Below are 21,102 nucleotides of genomic sequence, written 5' to 3' on the forward strand. Positions count from 1 at the left end.
CTCTGCAGAACATGCAAGCTAAAGAGAAGAAAACAAAATGTAATTTTTATGCAAACACTGTCTTCCATTATTTTATTGTCTTTCTTATCACGTGCTCTTGTTTTATTCTTGACTGTATATTCAGTTGTTTTCTTGTGTTTTTTTTTCCCCAATGCAGAAGCCTTTGGTTTGCATTTCTTAGTACCCAAAGCTACAACTGAAGACCAACAGGGCATACCCCAAATACTGCAGCAGCCCTGCAGGTGAGATGTACCACAATATCATTTTAAAGACTGAAGTGCTTTTTTTTGAAGAAGCCAGAGTACATAATTGAATAGAGTTGCCATCATTAAAATGCAATTAAGGTTGTGAAGCCCTTGAGCATCTTAAATTGTGGCGTGATACAATATTTATCAGGCTTCAGAACACATAATCACATTTATGACCATCCGGCCATGTTTTGCTTTTTCACTAGGTAAGATTAACCCTCTATCACAGTTTAATGCAGCTAAACTTGCCACTTCTGTGTATGACACCTTAATAATTTTGAGATGGAAGAGTAAGGACTAGGGTTGCACAGAAAAGCAAGCCAACGAAGTGCCAAGAAAACACATACGCTTAAGCATTCGTTTAGAAAGATGCTTTATTTTTTTTGCTGTTAATGAATAATGGAGCTAATATAAAATTCTGACAGGCATAAACTTATTGAATAATTCTGATACTGCAATCTACAGGTGACTCACAAGCAACAAATTGAATGATGTTAGTTTTATGCAAGAAATAATCTTTTGAAAGCCAGAAAAAAAGGCAAATATATAATTAATTTGTCTAAAGTTTGAGGTATTTTGAAGGTAAATTCAGACATTTCCTGTGAGTGTCTACATGTGCATGAGTTAAAAAAGAAAAAAAAAAGTACAAATGACCTTCAATTAAAAACTTGGCAACTATTTCAAATTCTACTTCTAAATTTAACTTTGTCATGTATGCTTATTAAGAATATAATTCATCGCCTGGGAGTCTGGTCTGAAATACCAGCATCTATGATAAATGCTGGACAATTTTTCAGTGTATCTGTTTTCAGACATTGGCACAGCATCAGCTTCAATGACTAGGTCAAATTCAGGTGTTGGGAAATGATATTGTGGGCTTTAATGACAGATCTGTGAATCTGCTGACAAACTATACGGCTGCGGTTCAAAAGAGTTACGATTATTTTGATTTTCTGTCACATTTAGAAGTTGAGTCAGAAAGATCTTGTGAACTGTACCTAAATCAGAACAAAACATTGCCACTCTTACATGTGGATGGCCTTAATTAGCTGTTAAAAGTGTTGTCCTGAGTTTCTCTGTTTTGTTTGTTTATCCAGGTAGGGAAGACTTGTTCTGGAGGGGAAACAATTACAGCCACCATCACATTTTTTCCTTTGGAATAACTGCCTGTGAACAGAGCAGATTTTTAACATCAGAAACTCAGTAATGTTTAACAATTTTTTGCATGCTATGATGTTACTTGTTATACTTTCATTTGTCATACATAGCACATGCATGAAGTAAGATCTGTGTTGCTCATCGGTCAGTGAGGAGATGAACACAGACACAGTCTATCTGTCCAAACCGGACAATGGAGATAAAGTCCAAAATTCCTTCCAAATTTAAAAGCAGGATCTTTAAATTGGAGCAATTTACCCAATAGCTTAACAGACTGAGGACTAGAGATGCTACTACATTTTAGAGCTGAAGACTCAACGTCCAATGTTACCAATGCAACTACCACAATTTCCAATCAGTAGCTACAGCAGCAATGGAAAAGAGAATTGTACCTGTTGTACACAACCTAAAAAATGAAAATGTGCTTGGTTGGAGAGGCAAAAAAAAAAAAAAAGTCTTTAAATGGTGGAAGATCTTCCTAATTTCTTCCTAATCTTGCCCCTGCTGCTTCCTCAAATCATCGCTCATCTTCACGTTGCCCTTTGGAGAGCAGCATGAGCCCTTCTTCCTTCCCTCACCCTCTGCCTCCACAAGCTCAGCCACCCACGTGGGAGTTCCACAGGTTCTCCAGGCAGTGCTTTCCTGCCCTTGGGTTGAAACCAGGAGGTAGATAGAAAAGCTTCCCGTGCTAGAGACATACTGGGAACCATTCTGAGCCATCATCAAGGAGCAGCTTAACAGGTGGACAAAGCATAAAGGCATGTGGGGGATGTGAAGTGGGTAAATGCTATCTAGACTACACATCTCAGAAGTGATTGCTTGTTTCTGAGTGGGGGTGGACTTGATAATACAGATCACTTTTTTTTCTGTGACTGCAATGCAGAAGTTTCTATGTGCTAATCCTGGCACTGACATTGAAATTGATGTGTGGCCTTTAGGCAAGTCACTTAATCAATGTGTTTGTAAAATGAGGATGATAACATTTATTTGCCTGCCTGAAAAGGATGTGGTAGGGACAGACTAGTTAATGCTGTAAAATGCTATTTACTAGTAATTGCAAGTATTATTACACTGCAGACTTAAAACCCTCCTTGACTGGTAATTGAAAAAGCTGAAGAACCAAATAGAAGCCTGTAATGTAAAGGTGATAGAGGTCTCAGCAAAAGTGGAGGTGGCTAATCCCCTTCCTTTTCATGGAGCTAATTATGCTTTAACTGAGGCAATAAATATCAAAAAAGTCTCGAGCATATACCTGCTTTTAGTCAGAGACAGAATGAAGAGAAATATTGTGGGATTCATATTTGATTCACTGTAATGTGCCACTGATAACGGGTCAAGGGAGGAGCTGGGTGCAACACAGGAAAATACGTGTCCAAGCCTCTGTTCTGGGATGTAGATGCTCTTCCTGCTCTGAGGACATCTGAGTGCACCGCAGGTAAGACAGAATTAGATGCATCATTACCATTTTCAACCCAATTAACATCCTTGCTGTTCAGGATTACATAAGGTCTGTAACTTGTCTTTAGGTACGGCAGGTTAAAAAAAAAAAAAAAAAGAAAGAAAAAGAAAAGTCCTGAGGGTGAGAAGGATGAATATAATACTGTGGAGCGGCATGCAGTAGATTAGGAAATGAACTACAGTAAACTGGCTTATCTGTGAGCTGTGCCTTGAGAACTCTTCTGAGGCCTCAGCCTGACATCCCTCCTCCCCCAGATGTTTCTCTGAGAAGGCAGGAACATAAGCTGGCTGCCTGGGGTGGCGAAAGGATCAGGCCCTCCAAAAAAATTCCTTTTTTGCCATCTGTAATGCTACCAAGAATCATCCCATTAAAAACTATCATGTTTAGTTAACATAGTAGTTAAAATAAACAGTCTGAGGTTTCTCTGTAAGGAGTCATAGTTTGATCCTTCCTTACGGTGAGTGAAAGCTAACCAGCAGGGTGCGTGCCTTGGACTTTATTAGAACTTGGGGGGATATCTGCTTCATGAATATTACTCATATCTCAGTTTAACTGCTTGATATTTTCATGATGAATTTGCTTGAAATTAATCAAAGAATCAAGGAAGCAAGGAACCAGTGTGATTAGCAATATTTCCAAGAATATATCAAGAGTTATGAAAAGAAATGGTGGAATTTTTAACTGAGGAATGACCTACTTTGCCTATCTCCAGGTTACAGCCCTGCTTTCCCATTTTTAAGCTTTACAACCAAAACTTGGGGCAAACCCAGGCCAGGAGGGAGCTAGGTGGCTAGCATCTCCAGAGCAGCAGTGAAAAACACAAGAACGGGTGCTGAGTGGAGGACCTATGACACTGGGAATACTGCTCGGCATACCAACGGCAAGTCAACTTACTTCATGTTATTGGAGTGGATAATCTTTATAGCGAGATACGGATGGAGAAACATTTTGCCGTTTTCTGTAAAACAGTTCTAGGAGAGGTGGTGAGTCACTGCATGCTGGTCTACTACCCAGGGAGAAGCGTCGTGCAGAAGTGAATCTTCATTTGGCTTACCACGTTAATAAGGTTAGAAACAAAGAGATGCCTCTTTGAGGATAAGACAAAAAGCAGTAGCTGTAGGATATTCAAAGTAAAAAGAATCAGACATACTGAAATCCAGCCATTTAAGGGATGCACTTCTGAGGAGGAGATTTAAATGCAGAAATAAAGACTATGGGATGCTGTAGGCTCATCAGGTTTAAAGGCGAGCGTCTCGGGGGAGTTCTGCTACGGTAAGACACGGACAGAGCCCTGTCACTCAGAAAGACTGTGCACTGAAGAGATTAAGTAGACGCAAGGTCCAGCGACTGTTCTTGTCCCATGGGAGACAGCACGACTGGATATAAAGGCACTGCTCTCTGCCCATCAGTGAATGCTGAAAAATATTTCTGGGAATATTTGGTCAAATCTGTAAAAGAACATGCTCAGTAATTTCCTGTTCCTTTGGGGTTTTGATGATCACAGTCTTATAGAGACAACACATTTTAAATGACTGTCTGAGAAAAATTCCTCAAACCAGTATTTGAGACTAGCCATGCCAAAACATCTAGCACCAGCAATGTGGTAAGTATCCACAGCTAACAGGAATATCATGTAAGTTCAGTCAAAACAAGTCAAAAGAACTCGAATTTCCTGATATGAATGCTAGTCCTAGATTATCTGTGGATTATCTACAGACTAAAAATATTGCATAAATAACATTTTGAATTCATAGAAAAGATTTTCAGTAACTGGAGAAGTTTCTAAAAGAATTAATGTTTTGTATTTCCCTTCAATACCACAGTGGGTCACAGTTAAGTATTTAAACAATTATGTCATATTTTCAGTTAGTTTTTTGTTGAAAAATTGGCCAAGTTCTAATAAGATACTAAGATTTTTTTATTATAAGCATGAAAATAAAGCATTCTAAATTATCTATTACTTTTTATTTCACCACTGCGGTAGCAGTGGTGGCCGTTTTCTTTGAGTAACAGACTCCTTAGCTAATCTTCTTCTTCCTAATTATGCTGAGATCATTTATGTAGCATTTCCCCCCCTCCAGTACCTATTGCTTTGAAGGTATACTGAAATCTTTCTTCTGTACTTGTCACTTTGTGATGATGATGACCTGGAGATGTCTGTTTTATTGGAAAAACTCTATGGAGGGATTGTACTTCTTACTGGGAACAGTGGATCCTTAACCGGATTTTAGACAAGCACTATCACTATCCAGTGCTGGGCGGCTTCTTCTTTGCCTTGCAACTCTGGCAGTTATCCAGAAGTCACACATTTGGCAGTTCATAAACTCTAGACATCCATCTATGTACACTTTAGAGAAAAGGAGTATCTTATTTCAGCAGCTGAAAGAAAAGTCAAGTAAGGCTGCATGTATTACTAATTTCCTAAGGATATATTTTACTCGCAGTGCACTGCACTCCGGGAGATGGGTGAAAAAATTATTTTAGATTGAACAGAAGAAGGCATTGTAGCAAGCATCTTAAACTGTGGTTATGCAGTGTTTCTCTCTGTGCTGGGGCAGGGAATATAGGAAAGAGTAAGGGTGCTCCTGTGGAAATAGAGACATGTATCTGGTGATGTACATACTGTATAGCCCTTCTTCCTTACCAAGTTTTCCACGTGTATTGTAGGAAGAAAGGAGTGTTTTCTCTCTGCCTTCAGGCCACAGATGTCCCTGACATCTGTGGCACTGCTCACCTAAAATTTTAAGGTACAAGCACATTGGTAAGTTTACTTACTAATGTCTTTTCTGCCATCAGTGATATTGCTGTAAAGCCAGTAAGTCAGCAGAGGGTCATATGAGGTCCAGAACAACAGCGGATCAGATCATCTGAGTTTATCAACTCAAAAAAGTCCTGTGTTCAATTCAAATTCTCTCCAAAAAGAAACAGGTGCTGTTTTGCATAGAACAGGACCGTCTATTTTTACAAAATCTTGCTCCACTTTCCCTGTTTTTACTTCATTGGACCTAGTTATTCCAGGCAAGTGACAGTTTTAATCAACAAGAAATTTTTCATTGATACAGCAGCAAGGTATGTCATTCTGCCAGCAAAGATAAATTCACTGTTATGGTAATCAATATGTACATTGGAAAAGGAGACTTTCCATCCACCTTTAATGAGCTATTCTTAGCACTACAAGTATTTCCTAACCCGTGATAGGAGAAGGAGATTTAACCTTACCCTGTCAAACTTAACAGCTAGATCAAAAGTGTTACAAGAGGGGGAATTCCAAGTCATCTCAATTATACAGCACCACATGAAATAATTATATTCGGTTACCCTTTAGAAGGATATGTTCTTCAGGGATAACTTTTATGTACTACTCCTCCAAACATGACTACATTCTGACTGTGCTGCTTTTGATTTTTAAATAGCTCACACAGCTATAACCTCTGCATATTATCTCTAACTATGAATGACAGTGTTATATTTACACACAGATACCATATTCTTGGAAGAAGATTTTTTTTTTTCTTAACCATCCAGGTTTACGATGTAAGACAAAAGAAATTAAAGGCTTTGTTGAATCTTCTCTAACATAATGGAAAGTTATCAGAGAAGATTTTATACATTTTACTAATAGCGCTAATATACAATGCAAAAGACTTTTTTGAAAAGAATGAAGAGAAGAAAATTAATCAAACCTTTCAGTTAATATGCAAACTTGTACTCAAAGCAGTACATAAAATACATTAACCTGAAAGGCACAATGTACCTCATTCAAATTCATAAATAGGCTTGTTTTCATGTTTCTGAATATCGAATAGGTTATAAAATGAATGTAATTTACTATGGAAATGCAATAGAACCCACCTCAGTTCCCCACCGTTGTGTCAGTGTTGAAAGAGGTCTTGATGTTTATGAAAAATTGGTCCTCAACACACAAATGAAATCATATGAACAAGCAGGACAGATGCTAAAAGCTGAAACACTTCAGTTTATTCTAAAGATGAAAAACTGGGGCAAGACATCTGACTAATGATTTAAGTTAAATTTGCAAAACATTTCTAGATTTAAGAAAAACAGTAGACAACAGATGATAGTTTTTCTTATTGTTGGCTTTTTTTTTTTAAAAAATACAAATATCCATGTTTCATTCTATAGAAAGGAAATTAGAAAAACAAGAAACAACACATGACAGTTAATTTTCTGTTGTTGGCAGTGTTGGGTTTTGTTTTTTTTTTTCAGTTATGAATACCCGTGCTTCATTTTACAGAAAAGGAAAGACTCCTTGTGGAACTCCTCACAAAACCAGGGAAGTATTTTGATGACACTTGTATCACATATTCCACAGTCCTGTCTCTTTACCAACATGCAATGAGATCATGGAGAAGCTATAACGCCTATCTCATCCATCGGCATGGGGCTCAATTTTCTTCCATGTAACTTTAAATTCCTTAGGGATAGCAATGCCACATGACCTACTGTAAAAAAAGAAGGAAAAAAAAAAAACACATTAAAACAAAAAAAGAGCTGGACAAGTGATAGGCAGAAGATACATATGCAAGCAAATAAAGCAAGGAAAAAACCTAAAAATTAGTATTAATTTGGAAGATTACAAATTTAAGAAAGGCAGTGTTTATAAAAAGAGAACTAGCATGAAAAGTCCTAAAACATGAAAAGAATTATAATGGAGAAATCAGCTAAAAGGTTTTATTTCAAGCAATGTAATACAACTCAGAGTTCTTCAGAAGCATTCATGTACATCTTATTCAGAGCTGCAAGTAACCCAGTAATTTGTACATAAACAGGAAAAGTCACAATGTTAATAACTTGTAGTACTGTTAGAGTGGCTTCAACATACCAGAGTATACATTTTGGGCAAGCATAGAGACAAGATTAAAAGCAAGTCTGTTCATTTAAAAATACAAAGAATGTGTATGGTATTTTATAGTGCTAAGAAAAGGATAAGAAATAAAGTTGGTCTTGTTTTTTCCTCACTTTCAGGATGTCATCATTAGTCAGCCCTTTTAAATGTTAGGTATATCGGATTACTTAAGCCAGATTGATATTCATCATGAGCGTCTTTTAATGGTATGATTGGAATAACAATTTGATTGTACAGCAGGTTATGTTTCTTGAGCGCTGGAGGTTTCCTGGATGACAGGAAAGCAGTCACAATACACAGAAATTAGATGTATGTACAAAAAACAAACCAGTGAAGATGTGAGTATGTACGTTTTGAAATGATGATTAAAAAAGGAAGGAAATAGAATACAGAACTGAGAAGGATAACTAATTTTTTGCCATTGTGTAACACATATGATATGAATACATACAGAATTTTGGTGGATACTGCTAAATTATGTGCTTTTCAGCCAGACGCACAAGTAATTTAAAGTAAGAGAAGCTAAAATATCCCATGTAAAATCACATAGGTAATACTTGCCCTTAAGTTCTGCACAGGAAGATTTTGTGTTCAGAGGATGATGGTCCTGATTTAGAGAATGACTCAGCTCCCAGGATGGAAACCTTTGTGAGTTTTTTCTTGAGCATGTGGTGAAACAGATGACAACATAGGAGTTACTGAGGAGACAAGTGAAGGAGTGAATAGGTCAAGAAGGAACAGATAATTCATGAACTGTAAGAGCAAATAAGTATTTTAACTGTGTGGCTGAAACAGCAGGAGGAGGAAATAGAACAAATAAGTCTTAACAATTTGGACAATGATCTTATAAATGAAATAATATCTTCATTTGCATAAATTAATGCCTTAACTGCAAACAGTACAAGAGCCAGATAATGACCAACAGAAATAAGTCAGGAGAGGACTTAGTGTGGTTTCTGAGACTAAATTTTAATGGAGGTAAGACATGAAAGACTTTTGAAAGGATTCGTTCCTTATAGTGTACTAACATGGCACTTTATAGCGTACTAACTATTTGACTGCTACTGACCTGACTGACCAGAAACAGTGAACTCTATGACTGACAAAAAAAATGTTAAATTTATAGAAGGTTGATATTAAGGCAAAAATATATACATATAACAATCATTTTGCTTAGAACACTGTGTTATGAGAGTCAGTGATGACACAAAGTAAATGGCAGATGAGTTCCAGAGATTCAGTATACCTACTGGTCCCTGTATTGTCATTTATCCTACTACAATTATTCATATTTCAGATTCTTTGAGGAAAAAGAGCTGGAATAAAACAAGACAAAAATAGTTGTAATTTTTTACCAGGACAGAGCATTTTGAGTACTTAAGTATTTCTACAGCATATTTATCTAAGAACAGTTGGTTAATGTAAGAGAAGCACACAATTAGCTGATTTGCTCATGGGTCCGACATGGATGTTACGCTTTTCATAACAGGTCAGAATTTTAACATAAATTTGGCAAATTCTGCAAAAACAAAACAAATTGGAAGAGATACTGGACTCAAGTTCTTTATATTCTATATTGACAAATGACTAAATTGCAGGCAGACTGTAAAATGGGCCTTTATACTGCAACATTATATATGTCTTCCATTATATGATGTCTTCCATTTATAGATGCTTTACTCAAGTAGCTAAGTGACAAATTTGAACTTAATGATGAAATGACCTCCAGTTTTATACAGGTCTTCTGACTATGTATTTCAGCAAAACTACTGTGAATTTGAAAAATCAACCACTGCTTTCTAACCTGTCTCCTGGATTCTCCACTAAGGATTTACAGTTTTGTATTGCTAAAACTACTGATTTTAATAGAGTTAACGTTTATATAATAGTGGAATAAAATTGCAGAGGATGTCAGATATCTGCTGAGAGGTCTGGAGTAAAGATATTGTACAATATTCAAACTATCTGGGAATCAATAGAGGGAGGCAGATGGTGTAAGGAAAAGGTTTAAAAATAAAACCAAACGTACCAAGACTGAGGAATTACAGTTCCCCAACAAGAACATCATTGTTCTCTTTGTGAAGACCTAAGGGGCTGATGACTTGTCGTAAAGCAAGTCCCCTCTCTCGTCTGCATCAGGAAGACTTAAACTGCCAACATCAGGACCTAGAGGCACACAGGAAAGGTGACCATAATGTCAGAAAAGTGAGGCTTTTCTATATTAATCAGATAATTTTGACTGTTAGAATATTTACTGGACTAACAATAAATTCTTAGTGTTGTGTATATGGTGTAGTACACAGGATTTTGAGTGTAACAAATCAATGGAGAATATGGGCAAACCCTTCTGTGAACTGTGCCAGTATGTTGGTGAGCAACCAACTCTCTGCAAAAACTTTTGTAGGCGAAAGCCTACAGTCATCATAGAAGACCAGGTGTGCATTCCTGTGTCCCGGCAGGAATCTCATTTACAGTAAAAGAAATGAATTTTTGGCAGCCCATGTGATTCAGGATCACTGAGGATCTGAGGAAAGCAGAAAACAGTAGTTACATTGTTCTATGGTCTGGCTGCGACTCACTCCAGGCAAACCTTGCCTGGGTAAGTGGCAGTTTCTGTGGTGGAAGGTGACAGTGTGCTGAAAATCTGAGAGAAAGAGCAGAAAATAGATGGCAGCCTGAGCAAGCTGATGATAGGTGGACACTGGATAGAAGCCTAAAGTTTTCTGATACTTCTTTTAAAGACCTCTGATCATATTCCTAGCTGATCAGAGATCTCTGTCTCTGTTCCCTTCTCATGACCCAGCTGAGTACAGATTTTGTTTTGCTTATGGTTTATCTGTAAAAGACAAAATCAGGTAGACTGGCAGAGGAATCAAGGAAGGAAAAAACCAAATCCAACCCCTTACTAGACATGCCCACGCTGCTTCAAGAAACACCCACCCTCCTCTCCTTTATAGAAGAAATGGCTGAGCTGAGGGAATGGCATATTCAGCAGTAACTAAGTCTTTGAGGTACAGATTTTTGCAAATCAGTCAGTTCCTGCAGTGGCAACTGACTACTATGAGTAGATGTACTACAGGTTAAAAGGAAGACCAGAATTCGCAAGATTGTATCATCTGGATGATCACAAACCAAAAGAAAGCAGAGACGTATTAGAAGCAGAAAAAGTCAGGCTATGTTCAAAGTTTTGTGCACAGCAGAGATGGACAAGCCTTGAATTAGGACCAGGGTGCATTTAAAGAGCTGTAGTGGATGTCCTCGACACAAAAATACATGTAGTTTTATGGCCTATAGATACTGGCACAGTATGGAATGAGCTAGCAACCCATATGAGGGAAGAAGTGATCTAGGGGACACTGAATAATAGTAAAGAAGAAAAAAAAAAAAACCCACAAAAAATCCATGAGAGTGTATGACTTAGAAGCTGTAAAAACTGTTACTTTTGTCAGCATTTACTCTCAAATATTCTTCTTTGGTAAAAGTAGCAACAGGGGGATGACAAAGTAAAAAGAAGCAGAAAAGTCGTCCATGCACATATGCAGTGGTAGGAAATAGTGTAGTAACAAAACAGTCAGACCTAACATAAACGCACACATGGAAACAACATGAGAAAACTGGGGAAGAGATGCAGTACTGGGACAATATTTCCAACAAGCCCCTTACCAGATCACTAACTTAAGACTGTCATAAGGAAAAAGGCAATTAATTGCTTACGCCTCACCTTTACAGACACCAAAGTACAACCTGCTCATTGGGGATGACCTGCCGTCTTGGTGGAACTAAGGGACAAGTGGAAAAGGAAAAGCCTCAGGATGTTGCCTGAGAAGATAATATAATGCAAAAAGATTGAATACCTGGCACAGGCTTTGATCTGTGCAATTTGGAAGGATATTCTGATCATTATAGAATCATAGAATCATAGTACGGTTTGGGTTGGAAGGGACCTTAAAGATCACTTAGTTGCAACCCCCCTGCCATGGGCAGGGACACCCTCCACTAGACCAGGTTGCCCAAAGCCCCATCCAACCTGGCCTTGAACACTGCCAGGGATGGGGCATCCACAGCTTCTCTGGGCAACCTGTTCCAGTGCCTCACCTCCCAAAACAAAAACAGATGGAGGATTACTAAAGTTATCTAATAATACAAAGTAAATTTTCTTACTATGTAGTAACAAAGTAGTTGTTTCATTACTATGTACTTCAACATAAGTATTCAGGAAATAGAAATGCAGCTAATTAACATGTATATCCTCAGAAACTTATACTGAAGGAGGTGCTTTAGCCTGGATAACTAAGATAACTATTAATAATAACATTTGCTTATTTTATCTTCCACATAGTATAACCAATCCTTCCAAATGTATGCACACTGTAAGCTGCATATCGCTTAGTTTTATTTACTGCATATTTTTATTGATACATGCACATAGGAAAATTTAAAGGCATACTACTTTTCTTTTAACTCAAATACCATGGCTGAGTTTAAAAACAAGAACAAAACACGAACCTAGGTAATGAGACAAAGGATCCAACCTAAAGGATTCATCTCCAAACAAGAGAAAACTTGTTTCTCTGTGTGAAGACAAATGTATTCTTACTAATCTGTCCTAACAAAAGATGTGCGTATGTGTTTGTTTTGGATGAAGCTTTCTATATGTATAAAATATAGAATTTTGAGAGTTCTAAGAAGAAAAGGTGAATCACCGAGGTTTAAAAATACTTCCCATGGAAAATTGTATTGCATACAATACAATCACCAATGGCAACGGACTGCATACCTGTAAGTGTAGTTTATGACATTGGGACTGTGAAGACTGGACCTTCATTTATTGTACTGGGGATATTTTCAGACACGTAGAAAATGGTAGAAATCAGAGGTCCCTAAGCTGATAGGGTATCAAAATGTTACTTATGTTTATAATATGTAACCTTGCATGATTATTCAACTATAGCTAATCAGCTAACTTTGGAGGTCTACAGCTATAGCATTTCTGAGATGAGAAATGTGTATTTATGAAGATGGAATATTGAACATGATAGATGTTCTTCATAGTCTTTTTAGGCAGATTCCAGAAAAACAACTACTCAAGACATGCATTACATATATAAGGATATTAGTTTTCAATATTTTGACAATTGCTTAGATCAGAATTTGACAAAAATGTGGTTATGAAATTGCTTCAGTCATTGTGCCATTATCTATACAGGATTCAGTTTTGTTCATATACATTCAGAAATCACTGTGTACTATCTCACAGTGTGTAACATGCCCAATGCTAGGCACACATGCAATGTAAAGATACAAATTACATCGCTACCTTAAAAGTAAGACTATGGTCTCTGACATCTACAGAAACCTGAAGTTAACTTTACACCCTACAATTGTAATTTTAGTTGTTCTACTAGCTTCTGTGATTGTACAATGGTTATACATCATCGTACCTTCAGACCCTTAAGTGTTATCATAACAAAAGACCATACAGGAAAAAAATATTGTTTTCAAGAATCGTTACTCAGTCCTGTTAAGAAGCCTTGAGTCATAGGAGAGTTTGGAACATCTCTGCTGAACTCATGTAACAATTAGCCTGTGTTTAACAGACCATCTATCAAAAAGGGGAATTTTAGCCTGGTACATGTGATTTTTTGCCATTGCCATTCCTTGCCTAGTGCCTGAGTGACTATTGCTAAAGCCATGTGAGCTTGCATCTCTGAGTGCCACTGGGGGGTGAGGATTTGACAGCCCCGGGCAGTCCCTGCATGACCAACAGGATCCTTAATGTCAGCTGCATCTGGGAGAGGCTGTTGTGTAGTTGTCAGACTTCAGCTGGGAACCTCAAAATTGAGGAGGGAGACACCCACCCCTCCCATGAACATCAAGCTGTCTGTGGCAAAGACCTCAGGAGGCCAATGTCTTGTCATAGCACATATGCTCGCATCTGCCTGAGGAAGACTTAAACTGTCACCCATAGGACCCAGAGGCAGACTGGGAAGGGGGACATAACATTAAGAGAAAAGGCATAGGTTCTACAATGTTTTCTGTATAACAATTTAAATTTAGCTGTTACTAAATACTGCAATATTGTGAAAGCAAGAAGCAGCCATTATCTAGGACTTTTCACTCTGCTTTGCATGGAAAGTGCAAATGGCATTCCTGTCAGCTGCGCTTACTGGAAACTGACAAGCCTGAAACTGGCTTTTTAGTATTTCCAATTGTATATTAGTTTTGATCTTTAAAGACCTGTTGTTAGTTAAAGTTCCTAATACCATGACAGGCCAAAGGTAAGACCTTAAAAGATAGTCTCAATGAATACCCTGCATTTCTTAAAAAACCTAAACCCAAGAATGAACCCCACAAACCTATAAACAAGCTAATGGATCTATCAATGGAATGTTTGCTGCAATTTTCAATTGTTTGATATGTGCTTTGCTCTTCATATGTAATCAAATAATTGAATCTTTGCTAGAAGTGCAGTCTTAATTATGGAATTGTGACATGCTGTTGAGGTCTTGCTTTGGCAGCAGCTGTGCAACACTGACCATTTCTTCACCATTTCTTTTCTCCTATGTGTTTCACCTTGGAGAATCTAAAGATAGGGATAAGTAGCTTGTTCAGTCTCCATTCCCAATGTTTGACCTGCCTGAGAAGACTACCAAGATAAATGATAAATTTTTTAAGAGGGGCGGGGGGAGGCATTTGTGTTGGATCCAGATGACAACTGTGCAATTAAGTTTTTATGGATTCTTGAACAAATAATAGGGGTAAGTATGGCTGGCCAATGTGGCAAAATAAGCTAGTTTTCTTTCAAAATTTGAACTCCATTTTGTGTTATGTACTGAACATGCAAAAACCAGTCCAAAGGTGGGAAGCTGCAATGTGTACTGTAACACGCTTAGATGTCTGACACCTCTATGAAGGACACAGGGAAGCCTTCAAGAATCCATTCTTCTGGAATAATGAAACACAAATCTTTTTGAACAGCTGCCTCTGTCCACAGGTACACCTTTTCTTGATAGTGCCCATTGTGGGATCCAGTATCAGCACAGGGGAGAGCTCATGTGTTCCTGTGTTCCTCAGTCCTTGGCCATGGACTATTTCTCATCTTTAAGACATCAAAAGGTGCAATGGCAATAAAAAATGCATACATCTCCTCACATGCAAGCAAGCAAAGTGCACCAAACACACCTAGATGTAAAAAGGCTTTCAGGAAAAGGAACTGGGAGGAGTTCTGCCCAGATTGAAATGGTGACAAATCTTGGATATAGCCTTTAAGTATTGAATTGAAACATACAATGGACATGCCTTGTGACTTGTCACTTTGAGAAAGCAGTAATTCTTAAGTGTTCTCAGCAGCAGAGTTAAACATCTTGGTGTCTCTGGTACCTGCCATCTCTTCTCAGATGGATTAAACTAGGAGTCTACAGGCTGCCCGCAGCTAAAACAGAGCACAGCTGATGGAATAAGCTAATGAATACTTTGTGGTATGTGGGACCACACTGTAGCATCCGAGTATGGATGTTTGCAATGCCCCATTTATGTCTATACTGGAATAAAACCTGGGCACGTATCATCCTTGGCCATTGCCCTCTTTCCCTCCCTCCAGGCTAGAAGGTAATTCCAGCAAACCCTCACCATATTCCTGCTTTGGGCAATCTGAGAACCAGCATGGCAGGAAACACACTGTAACTCATATATGAGTTATCTGTCTCATAGCTGTGGGATTGAGCAGTCTAGAAATTAGCAGTAGTGCATAACAGCCGCAGTGTAGAATCCTGTTCTCCAAAGATGACTCTGACTGGTCTGGAAGTATCTTATGGAACCACGCCAGGACCAGGGACCAGCTCTGCTCTGAGCCACCTGGTTTAGAAGTACCTGGAGCTCAGGAACCGGCTCTGCAAGAGCCAGTCATGGACAGACATGCCTCAGATCTGTTCTGGCTGAGAAACTAACAGACACCATTGATGAGGGAGAATCTGAACCAGTGCCTTTTTTCCTAACCTACTTCCTACAGTTTCACATCTCTGTTGTCTTTTGCAAAATAAGTGTAAGATATTAGTGAATCAAAATGGAGGCACTGCATGACAAGAGTAGCTATTTTCTCTTTCTTAAATGCTTTCCAAATCTTGAATGTTCTTTAATCCAAAAATTTGATTTCTACTTGAACTTTGCTATTTAAAAAAAACCCTAAATTGATGTTATAATAATTGTGCAGTGACTGCTCAGCATTGCTATGCAAAATTTTAAAGTATACATAACTTAACCACGAGCATCCTTTGAAAGACTAGAGTGGATTGATATACTCCAGCCTCAGTGATAACTGGGTGCCAGACACATGCCCTAGACACCACTCCTATATGATCCACTGCTGTCCTCCCAAAAGAGCAGTTACTACAAACAGTCCTCCTCTTCTTACTTCTACTGGCAACAGCAGCTGCCCGCTTTGTAGCAATATCTGATAAAACGCACAAAGACGCATTCAGCTGTTGGGACAATATTAATTGTTTGAACTGCCATATTTGCCTCCAGGTAGAGGACTAAACGGCAGTGTCCTGAGAACCAACGTCAGCCTTTGAGTCTTACCTAGATCATGGTGTAACAGATGATCACAATAATATATGCCTATATGCAGGCAGTTTTGAGTTACTTGTGACAAATAAAATCATGCCCAAGTTGTAAACTGAAACATGAGTAGATACAAATGATATGGTTATCAATTTCCCAGTTCAGACAGTGTTAAATTTAGCATTTGGGCTTTGTCTATTATAGGGACAGGGGCTATTTGAAGAATTTAACTTCCTGAAGTTCAAGGTTGCTTGGATATGAGGCTGGATACTGTGTCATTTCTACTTAAAATCTTCCAAATGAAGGTTAAGAAGGGGTCTCTGTCTTCAGGGAGCCAAAAGTCACAGCTATATTCCTACTGTTTACACAAACTGCTAATGCTGATTAATCGCTCTCTTATGTTTATGCCAAACAGCTAGTAATGGTGCTGTGAACTAGCTTGAGCTTCCTGACAATGAAGAAAACCAAAGAGACTGCCAAGAGTGAAGCTGCTGTTTCCTATGCTCGTGAATTCAAAGGTTGGAGGAATTATCATCCTACCTCCACTTCAACAGCAGGTGACCTCTCCAGTACCAAACACCTGGAAGCACTAAAGCAGCAGCACAGGTAACATGTAAGTATTCTAAAAAACCAATTTCCTGGTTCTTGATAATCAGCTGGAATTTCTCTCCTTTTAGTTTGGCAAACTAGTTAACCATGAGAAAGACAGTGACACATTCGCAAAGGAGCATGATGCACCTAGTACGATGCAAAAAGCAAGAATAAGAAGATGGTAAGAGTTGTTAAAACTTTGGTTTAGTACAGGCAGTGGAATCACTGCCATGCAGAAAGTTTTGAGAAGCACAGGTAATTTTAAAAACAGTTTTTCAGTCTCCAGTGAGACTGAAGACATGGTAGACACCGGGAAAAAAAGAAATCCTCGTCTATCAGAGCTGGATATGATAGGTAGTTCTGCCACAGCACAGATCCTACTTCTTTCCATAACCAAACAAAAACCGCCTGGACCTCCTGCTGGGGCAACTGCTATAGCAAACCGTATGAGTATTGCCCTTAGGATAGGGAATACTTGTCGCACTCTGTAAGGAACAAGGACAAAAGTACTTGGATTTTAGATACTGCTGCAAGGAAGGAAATATGGTGTAGTTAAACGTACACTGTTGATGAAATAAATCTCTATGGAAACTTTCACTATAGCCAATTTTGAGTAAAGTAATAAAGAAATTGCTAGTGTTTATTACACACTGTGCCGTTAGTTATCTGGCAGGCAGGAAGGGGAAGCAGCACTAAAATTCAAAGGAAGCTAAGATAGGGGAGAAGAGTTACAAACTAAGGATAACAATTTAGGAGATGGTTCTGGAAACAAGGTAAGGTATCTAGGAGCTGAAAAATTTATAAACCGTGGCTGAAAAACATTCAAAAGAGGCCTCTAAATAAATGCTCTCACTACATGTCTAAACAAAGCAAAATTGCTGGACCCTAAATAAAAGTGCTAAATGTTGGCCTAGAGGCATGGTCAGGCTAGTGATTAGTTGCCTTGGATATTTGGTGGCCTATCCAAAAATAAGACATGCTGATATTAGGTCAAAAACTTCCACAGCAATCTACCTGTGCTATTCGGCATTCAGAGCTGCATTAGGACCAGCTGAATTAATCTTACTTTGTTTAGGATTCTTCATGTGTCTAGTAAAGCGACATTTTGCTGTGCAGACATGGTGTTTATGAGAACTCATGGATGCCCCCGGAGTCTTGTTTTGCTGAGCTTGTCTGTGAGCACGCCAGCACCCCATCAAACAGTCCAGAAATTTATTCCAGCACACATCATGACACCAAATCTGGTTGTGTGTGTGTGTATTGGTGTGGGTTTTTTTTTTTTTTTGTGTGTGTGTGGGAATGCAGAGTTCACCCGGCAGCAGACACACTGAAAAAGACATCAAAGAGGCACTAGGAAAACAAACTAGGGACCGCCGAGAGCGACGGCAGGCATCTCCCTCCTGCCGGCTCGGCTCTGCCCTGCCCTGCCGGGGAGGCCGGCTCTGCCAGCTGCTGTTTTTATTTCCCGTACTGGCAGAGCACAGCTCGCCCCCGCACCTCACCGCGCAGCCCAGCAGCAGCGGCACCTCGGGGCCCCGCAACGAGGGCAGCAGTGCTCCCTCGCCTCGGGTGGCTCCGACAGCGCCACGGCCCAGGCCCGGCCCGCGCTCACCCGGCCGGCCGCCCCCTCCGCCCGCCCCGACACCTCGCACCGTTTGGGAGAGAACGGCTTTTTACATTCGCACCCCCCATTACCGCTATTATCCCCCTGCGGGCAGAGCGCCGGGCTGCGAAACTAAACCCCTCACTAGTCCACGTCAAGAGGAGGCAGGGATAAAGTCCCCTCAATACCCCCCGGACTCCCCGAGGCACCCAGAGCCCTGACACCGCCGCACCGGGGAAGGGAGGGCGGAGGGGGGGGGGCGGCGCGGTCCAGGCTGCTGGCAGAGAGGGCGGGGAGGGGCGGCGGAGGCGGCCGCCTCCCGACCCCAGCGGGCTGCCCCGGCCGGTGGGCGGCGCCGGGTGGTGAGAGGCAGGGGGCGCCTCTCCCGTCCGCCCGCCCCGGCCCCCCTCCCTGGGTGTATATAGCGGCGGCGCGGCGCGGCGCGAATCCTGCGGCGGGCAAAATGGCGGCCGCCGTCAGCACGCAGCCCCCGCAGCCGCTGAAGCTTCCGCAGTTGCTGGAGCGGGACCCCTACCTGGCCCCCTTCGAGACGGACTTCCAGCGCAGGTACCGCCCCGGCCCGCCCGCCTGCCGGCGGCCTAGGCCTCTGTCGTGGGGAGGGGGGCGCCGCCTCGACAGGGCGAGGGGCGGCGGGCGAGCAGGCGGCGACCGCCCGCCTCTGGGGGCGCCGGGGCGGGCGGGGGAGCGGCGGGGCGAGCGGTGTCCCCTCCCCCTCCCTCTCCCTCCTCTTCCCTCCCCGTGGCGGCGGGGGCTGTCCCTCAGCCAGCGCCGGGGCGGCTCCGCTTCCCGCCGCGGCGGCGGCGGGGGGGGACGGACCTGCAGCGGGGTTTCGCGCCGGCCCTTTCGGCAGAGGCGTCTCCAGCGCGGGCGGAGCCGCCGCGGGGCCCGGCGAGGCCTCCTGACCCGAGCATGGCCCGCCGCTGCAGGAAGGCCTCCCCGCCGCCGTCGCTAGCGTTGTGGGAGGCCAGGCCGTTACGTCCCGTGCTCCGCAGCCTCTCCGGCGCTTTAGGCGTTTTCGTTGTCCCCCTTCGACCCGGCTAAAAGCGGCATTGCTGCGTTAACGACGCGGGGGGGGGGGGGGGGTGGCTCACAGGCGAGTCCGGCCCTTGGAGCGCAGGCAGGTGCGGCGCGGGGGGAAGCGCCGGGGACAGCTTGTGAGGGCGGATAGCCGAGCCGCTGTCGCCAACAAAAACGTTTTTCAGTCCAGCTGTGGTAACCTGTAAACAACCTGTTCATGAATCACTTCTTTTTTTGGAGAATTTTCCTTTCTGAGCATTTTTGGAGCTGTCCCTGTAACCCCAGCTCAGCTGTCCGTCAGACTTGGGAACAAAGCAGCAGAGTGTGTGTTAGGTTGGTTTCAGGTTGCCGGTCTGAGCATACTTTTTTTTTCCTCCCTCTCGCTGGGAACTGCGACACCAGCCCTCTGGCCGGCATGGGTGGCAGGCCTGGGCGAGAGCCTGCCAGCAGCAGCTGGGGCAGGGGTGACCTGTGTCCTGCGGAGCAAACTGCCGGCCTTGAAAAACTGCTAAAACCTCACTGGCTGTTCAAAAACAGGAATTGGGAGGTTTTATGGTGCAGCTTTATATGTCGCATTTCACTAGCGGTTCTCTGATAATCAAAATTGCAGTACTGAACAATGCTCTGTATCCCAGAAGTCTGGAAAAGTCTGTGTATGTGGGATGGAAGTAAGAGGGAATTTGATTTTGTTAATGTTTGGCTTTTTTTCCTTTACAGTATTACACATGGTGCTTTTGGCTTAGCATTACCATGTGTTCTGTTGGGTTCTGGCAGAGAATAGTGGTAAGGCTAGATCTTGTAAAATGGGATTAAGGATTGAGTAAACTACTAGGCTGATTTACAGAGCATTTTCTCAAACGGTAATCTCTTAATGATAGAATAACTGAGTGTTTTAAACAATGATTCCTGGCAAGCCTGAGGTAATGTATGCAGTGCTGTAAAACACCTAATTCTTTCAGTGGGGTGCCACGGTGTAGGAAGTAATAAGTGGGTGGATCTGGCTCTTAATAAAACCATTTATTAAAACATTTGGGCTTCCCAAATATGCCTGCCATCTAAATGAGTGCATTGTGAATGATGGTGTTTGTATTTCTGAGGATAGTACGGCTGTGCTGAACACAAGAAGTTTTCAAAACCTTTGTGTACTTCCAAGGCTCATCCATCTCAAGCACAGAACTTCAGATGACCCTGTTTGTATTTTGTCTCTTCCTGGCTTCTGAACCTTAAATCAGTCACTTTTAACATATATTTTTTGTGGAAACATGTATATTGTTTCTTTAAAAGAAAAGGAAAATTTGTGACAGCCTCTGATAAACCAAATGTCTTATTCCAAGCCCAAACAACAAGCCTGTTCTGGCTTCCACCCTGTGGATGATAGAGTACCAAGGAGGAAGAATTTAAGCACAGGGAAATGCCTGTTAGTGTCTCCATGCAGTGCTCATCCCAGCTTCCATGAAATGTGATTCAGTCTGTAGTTAGTAGCTCCAGTTGTGTTTTTCTCTAGAGCTCTTGCATCAAGAGTGCCCAAGAAAAAAAGACTTTTTTAGCCTAATTGCTGCTTGTGTGAAGAACCAGTTCT

At 41.2% G+C, this 21,102-nt stretch overlaps 1 protein-coding gene and 1 long non-coding RNA gene across 9 annotated transcripts in view; one reads left to right on the forward strand and one right to left on the reverse strand.

The window, feature by feature from the left end:
* Nucleotides 1-604: 604 nt before the first annotated feature.
* LOC142604242 (uncharacterized) lies at nt 605-19,294 on the reverse strand. Of its 2 annotated transcripts, XR_012838128.1 has the most exons (5): nt 19,021-19,294; nt 9,762-9,898; nt 8,294-8,391; nt 4,016-7,328; nt 605-3,206 (listed from the first exon to the last, which is right to left on the reverse strand). It is a non-coding gene; the product is annotated as an uncharacterized LOC142604242 (long non-coding RNA). The 2 variants fall into 2 exon arrangements; XR_012838129.1 differs by lacking the exons at nt 605-3,206; nt 19,021-19,294 and adding an exon at nt 11,454-11,572 and having other exon boundaries at nt 6,822-7,328.
* GBE1 (1,4-alpha-glucan branching enzyme 1) overlaps nt 18,810-21,102 on the forward strand; it is a 180,105-nt gene continuing 177,812 nt past the window's right edge. The window contains exon 1 of one of the 7 annotated variants that reach the window (XM_075769449.1): nt 18,810-19,052. In XM_075769449.1, the coding sequence (XP_075625564.1) occupies nt 18,949-19,052 (104 nt within the window). In that variant the 5' untranslated portion in view covers nt 18,810-18,948. The remainder of the gene's footprint in view (nt 19,053-21,102) is intronic. The other 6 variants (XM_075769480.1, XM_075769438.1, XM_075769453.1 and 3 more) reach the window with 6 other exon arrangements.

Source organism: Balearica regulorum, chromosome 1 (assembly GCF_011004875.1).
Source record: "Balearica regulorum gibbericeps isolate bBalReg1 chromosome 1, bBalReg1.pri, whole genome shotgun sequence".
In the NCBI taxonomy this organism is placed as follows: domain Eukaryota; kingdom Metazoa; phylum Chordata; class Aves; order Gruiformes; family Gruidae; genus Balearica; species Balearica regulorum.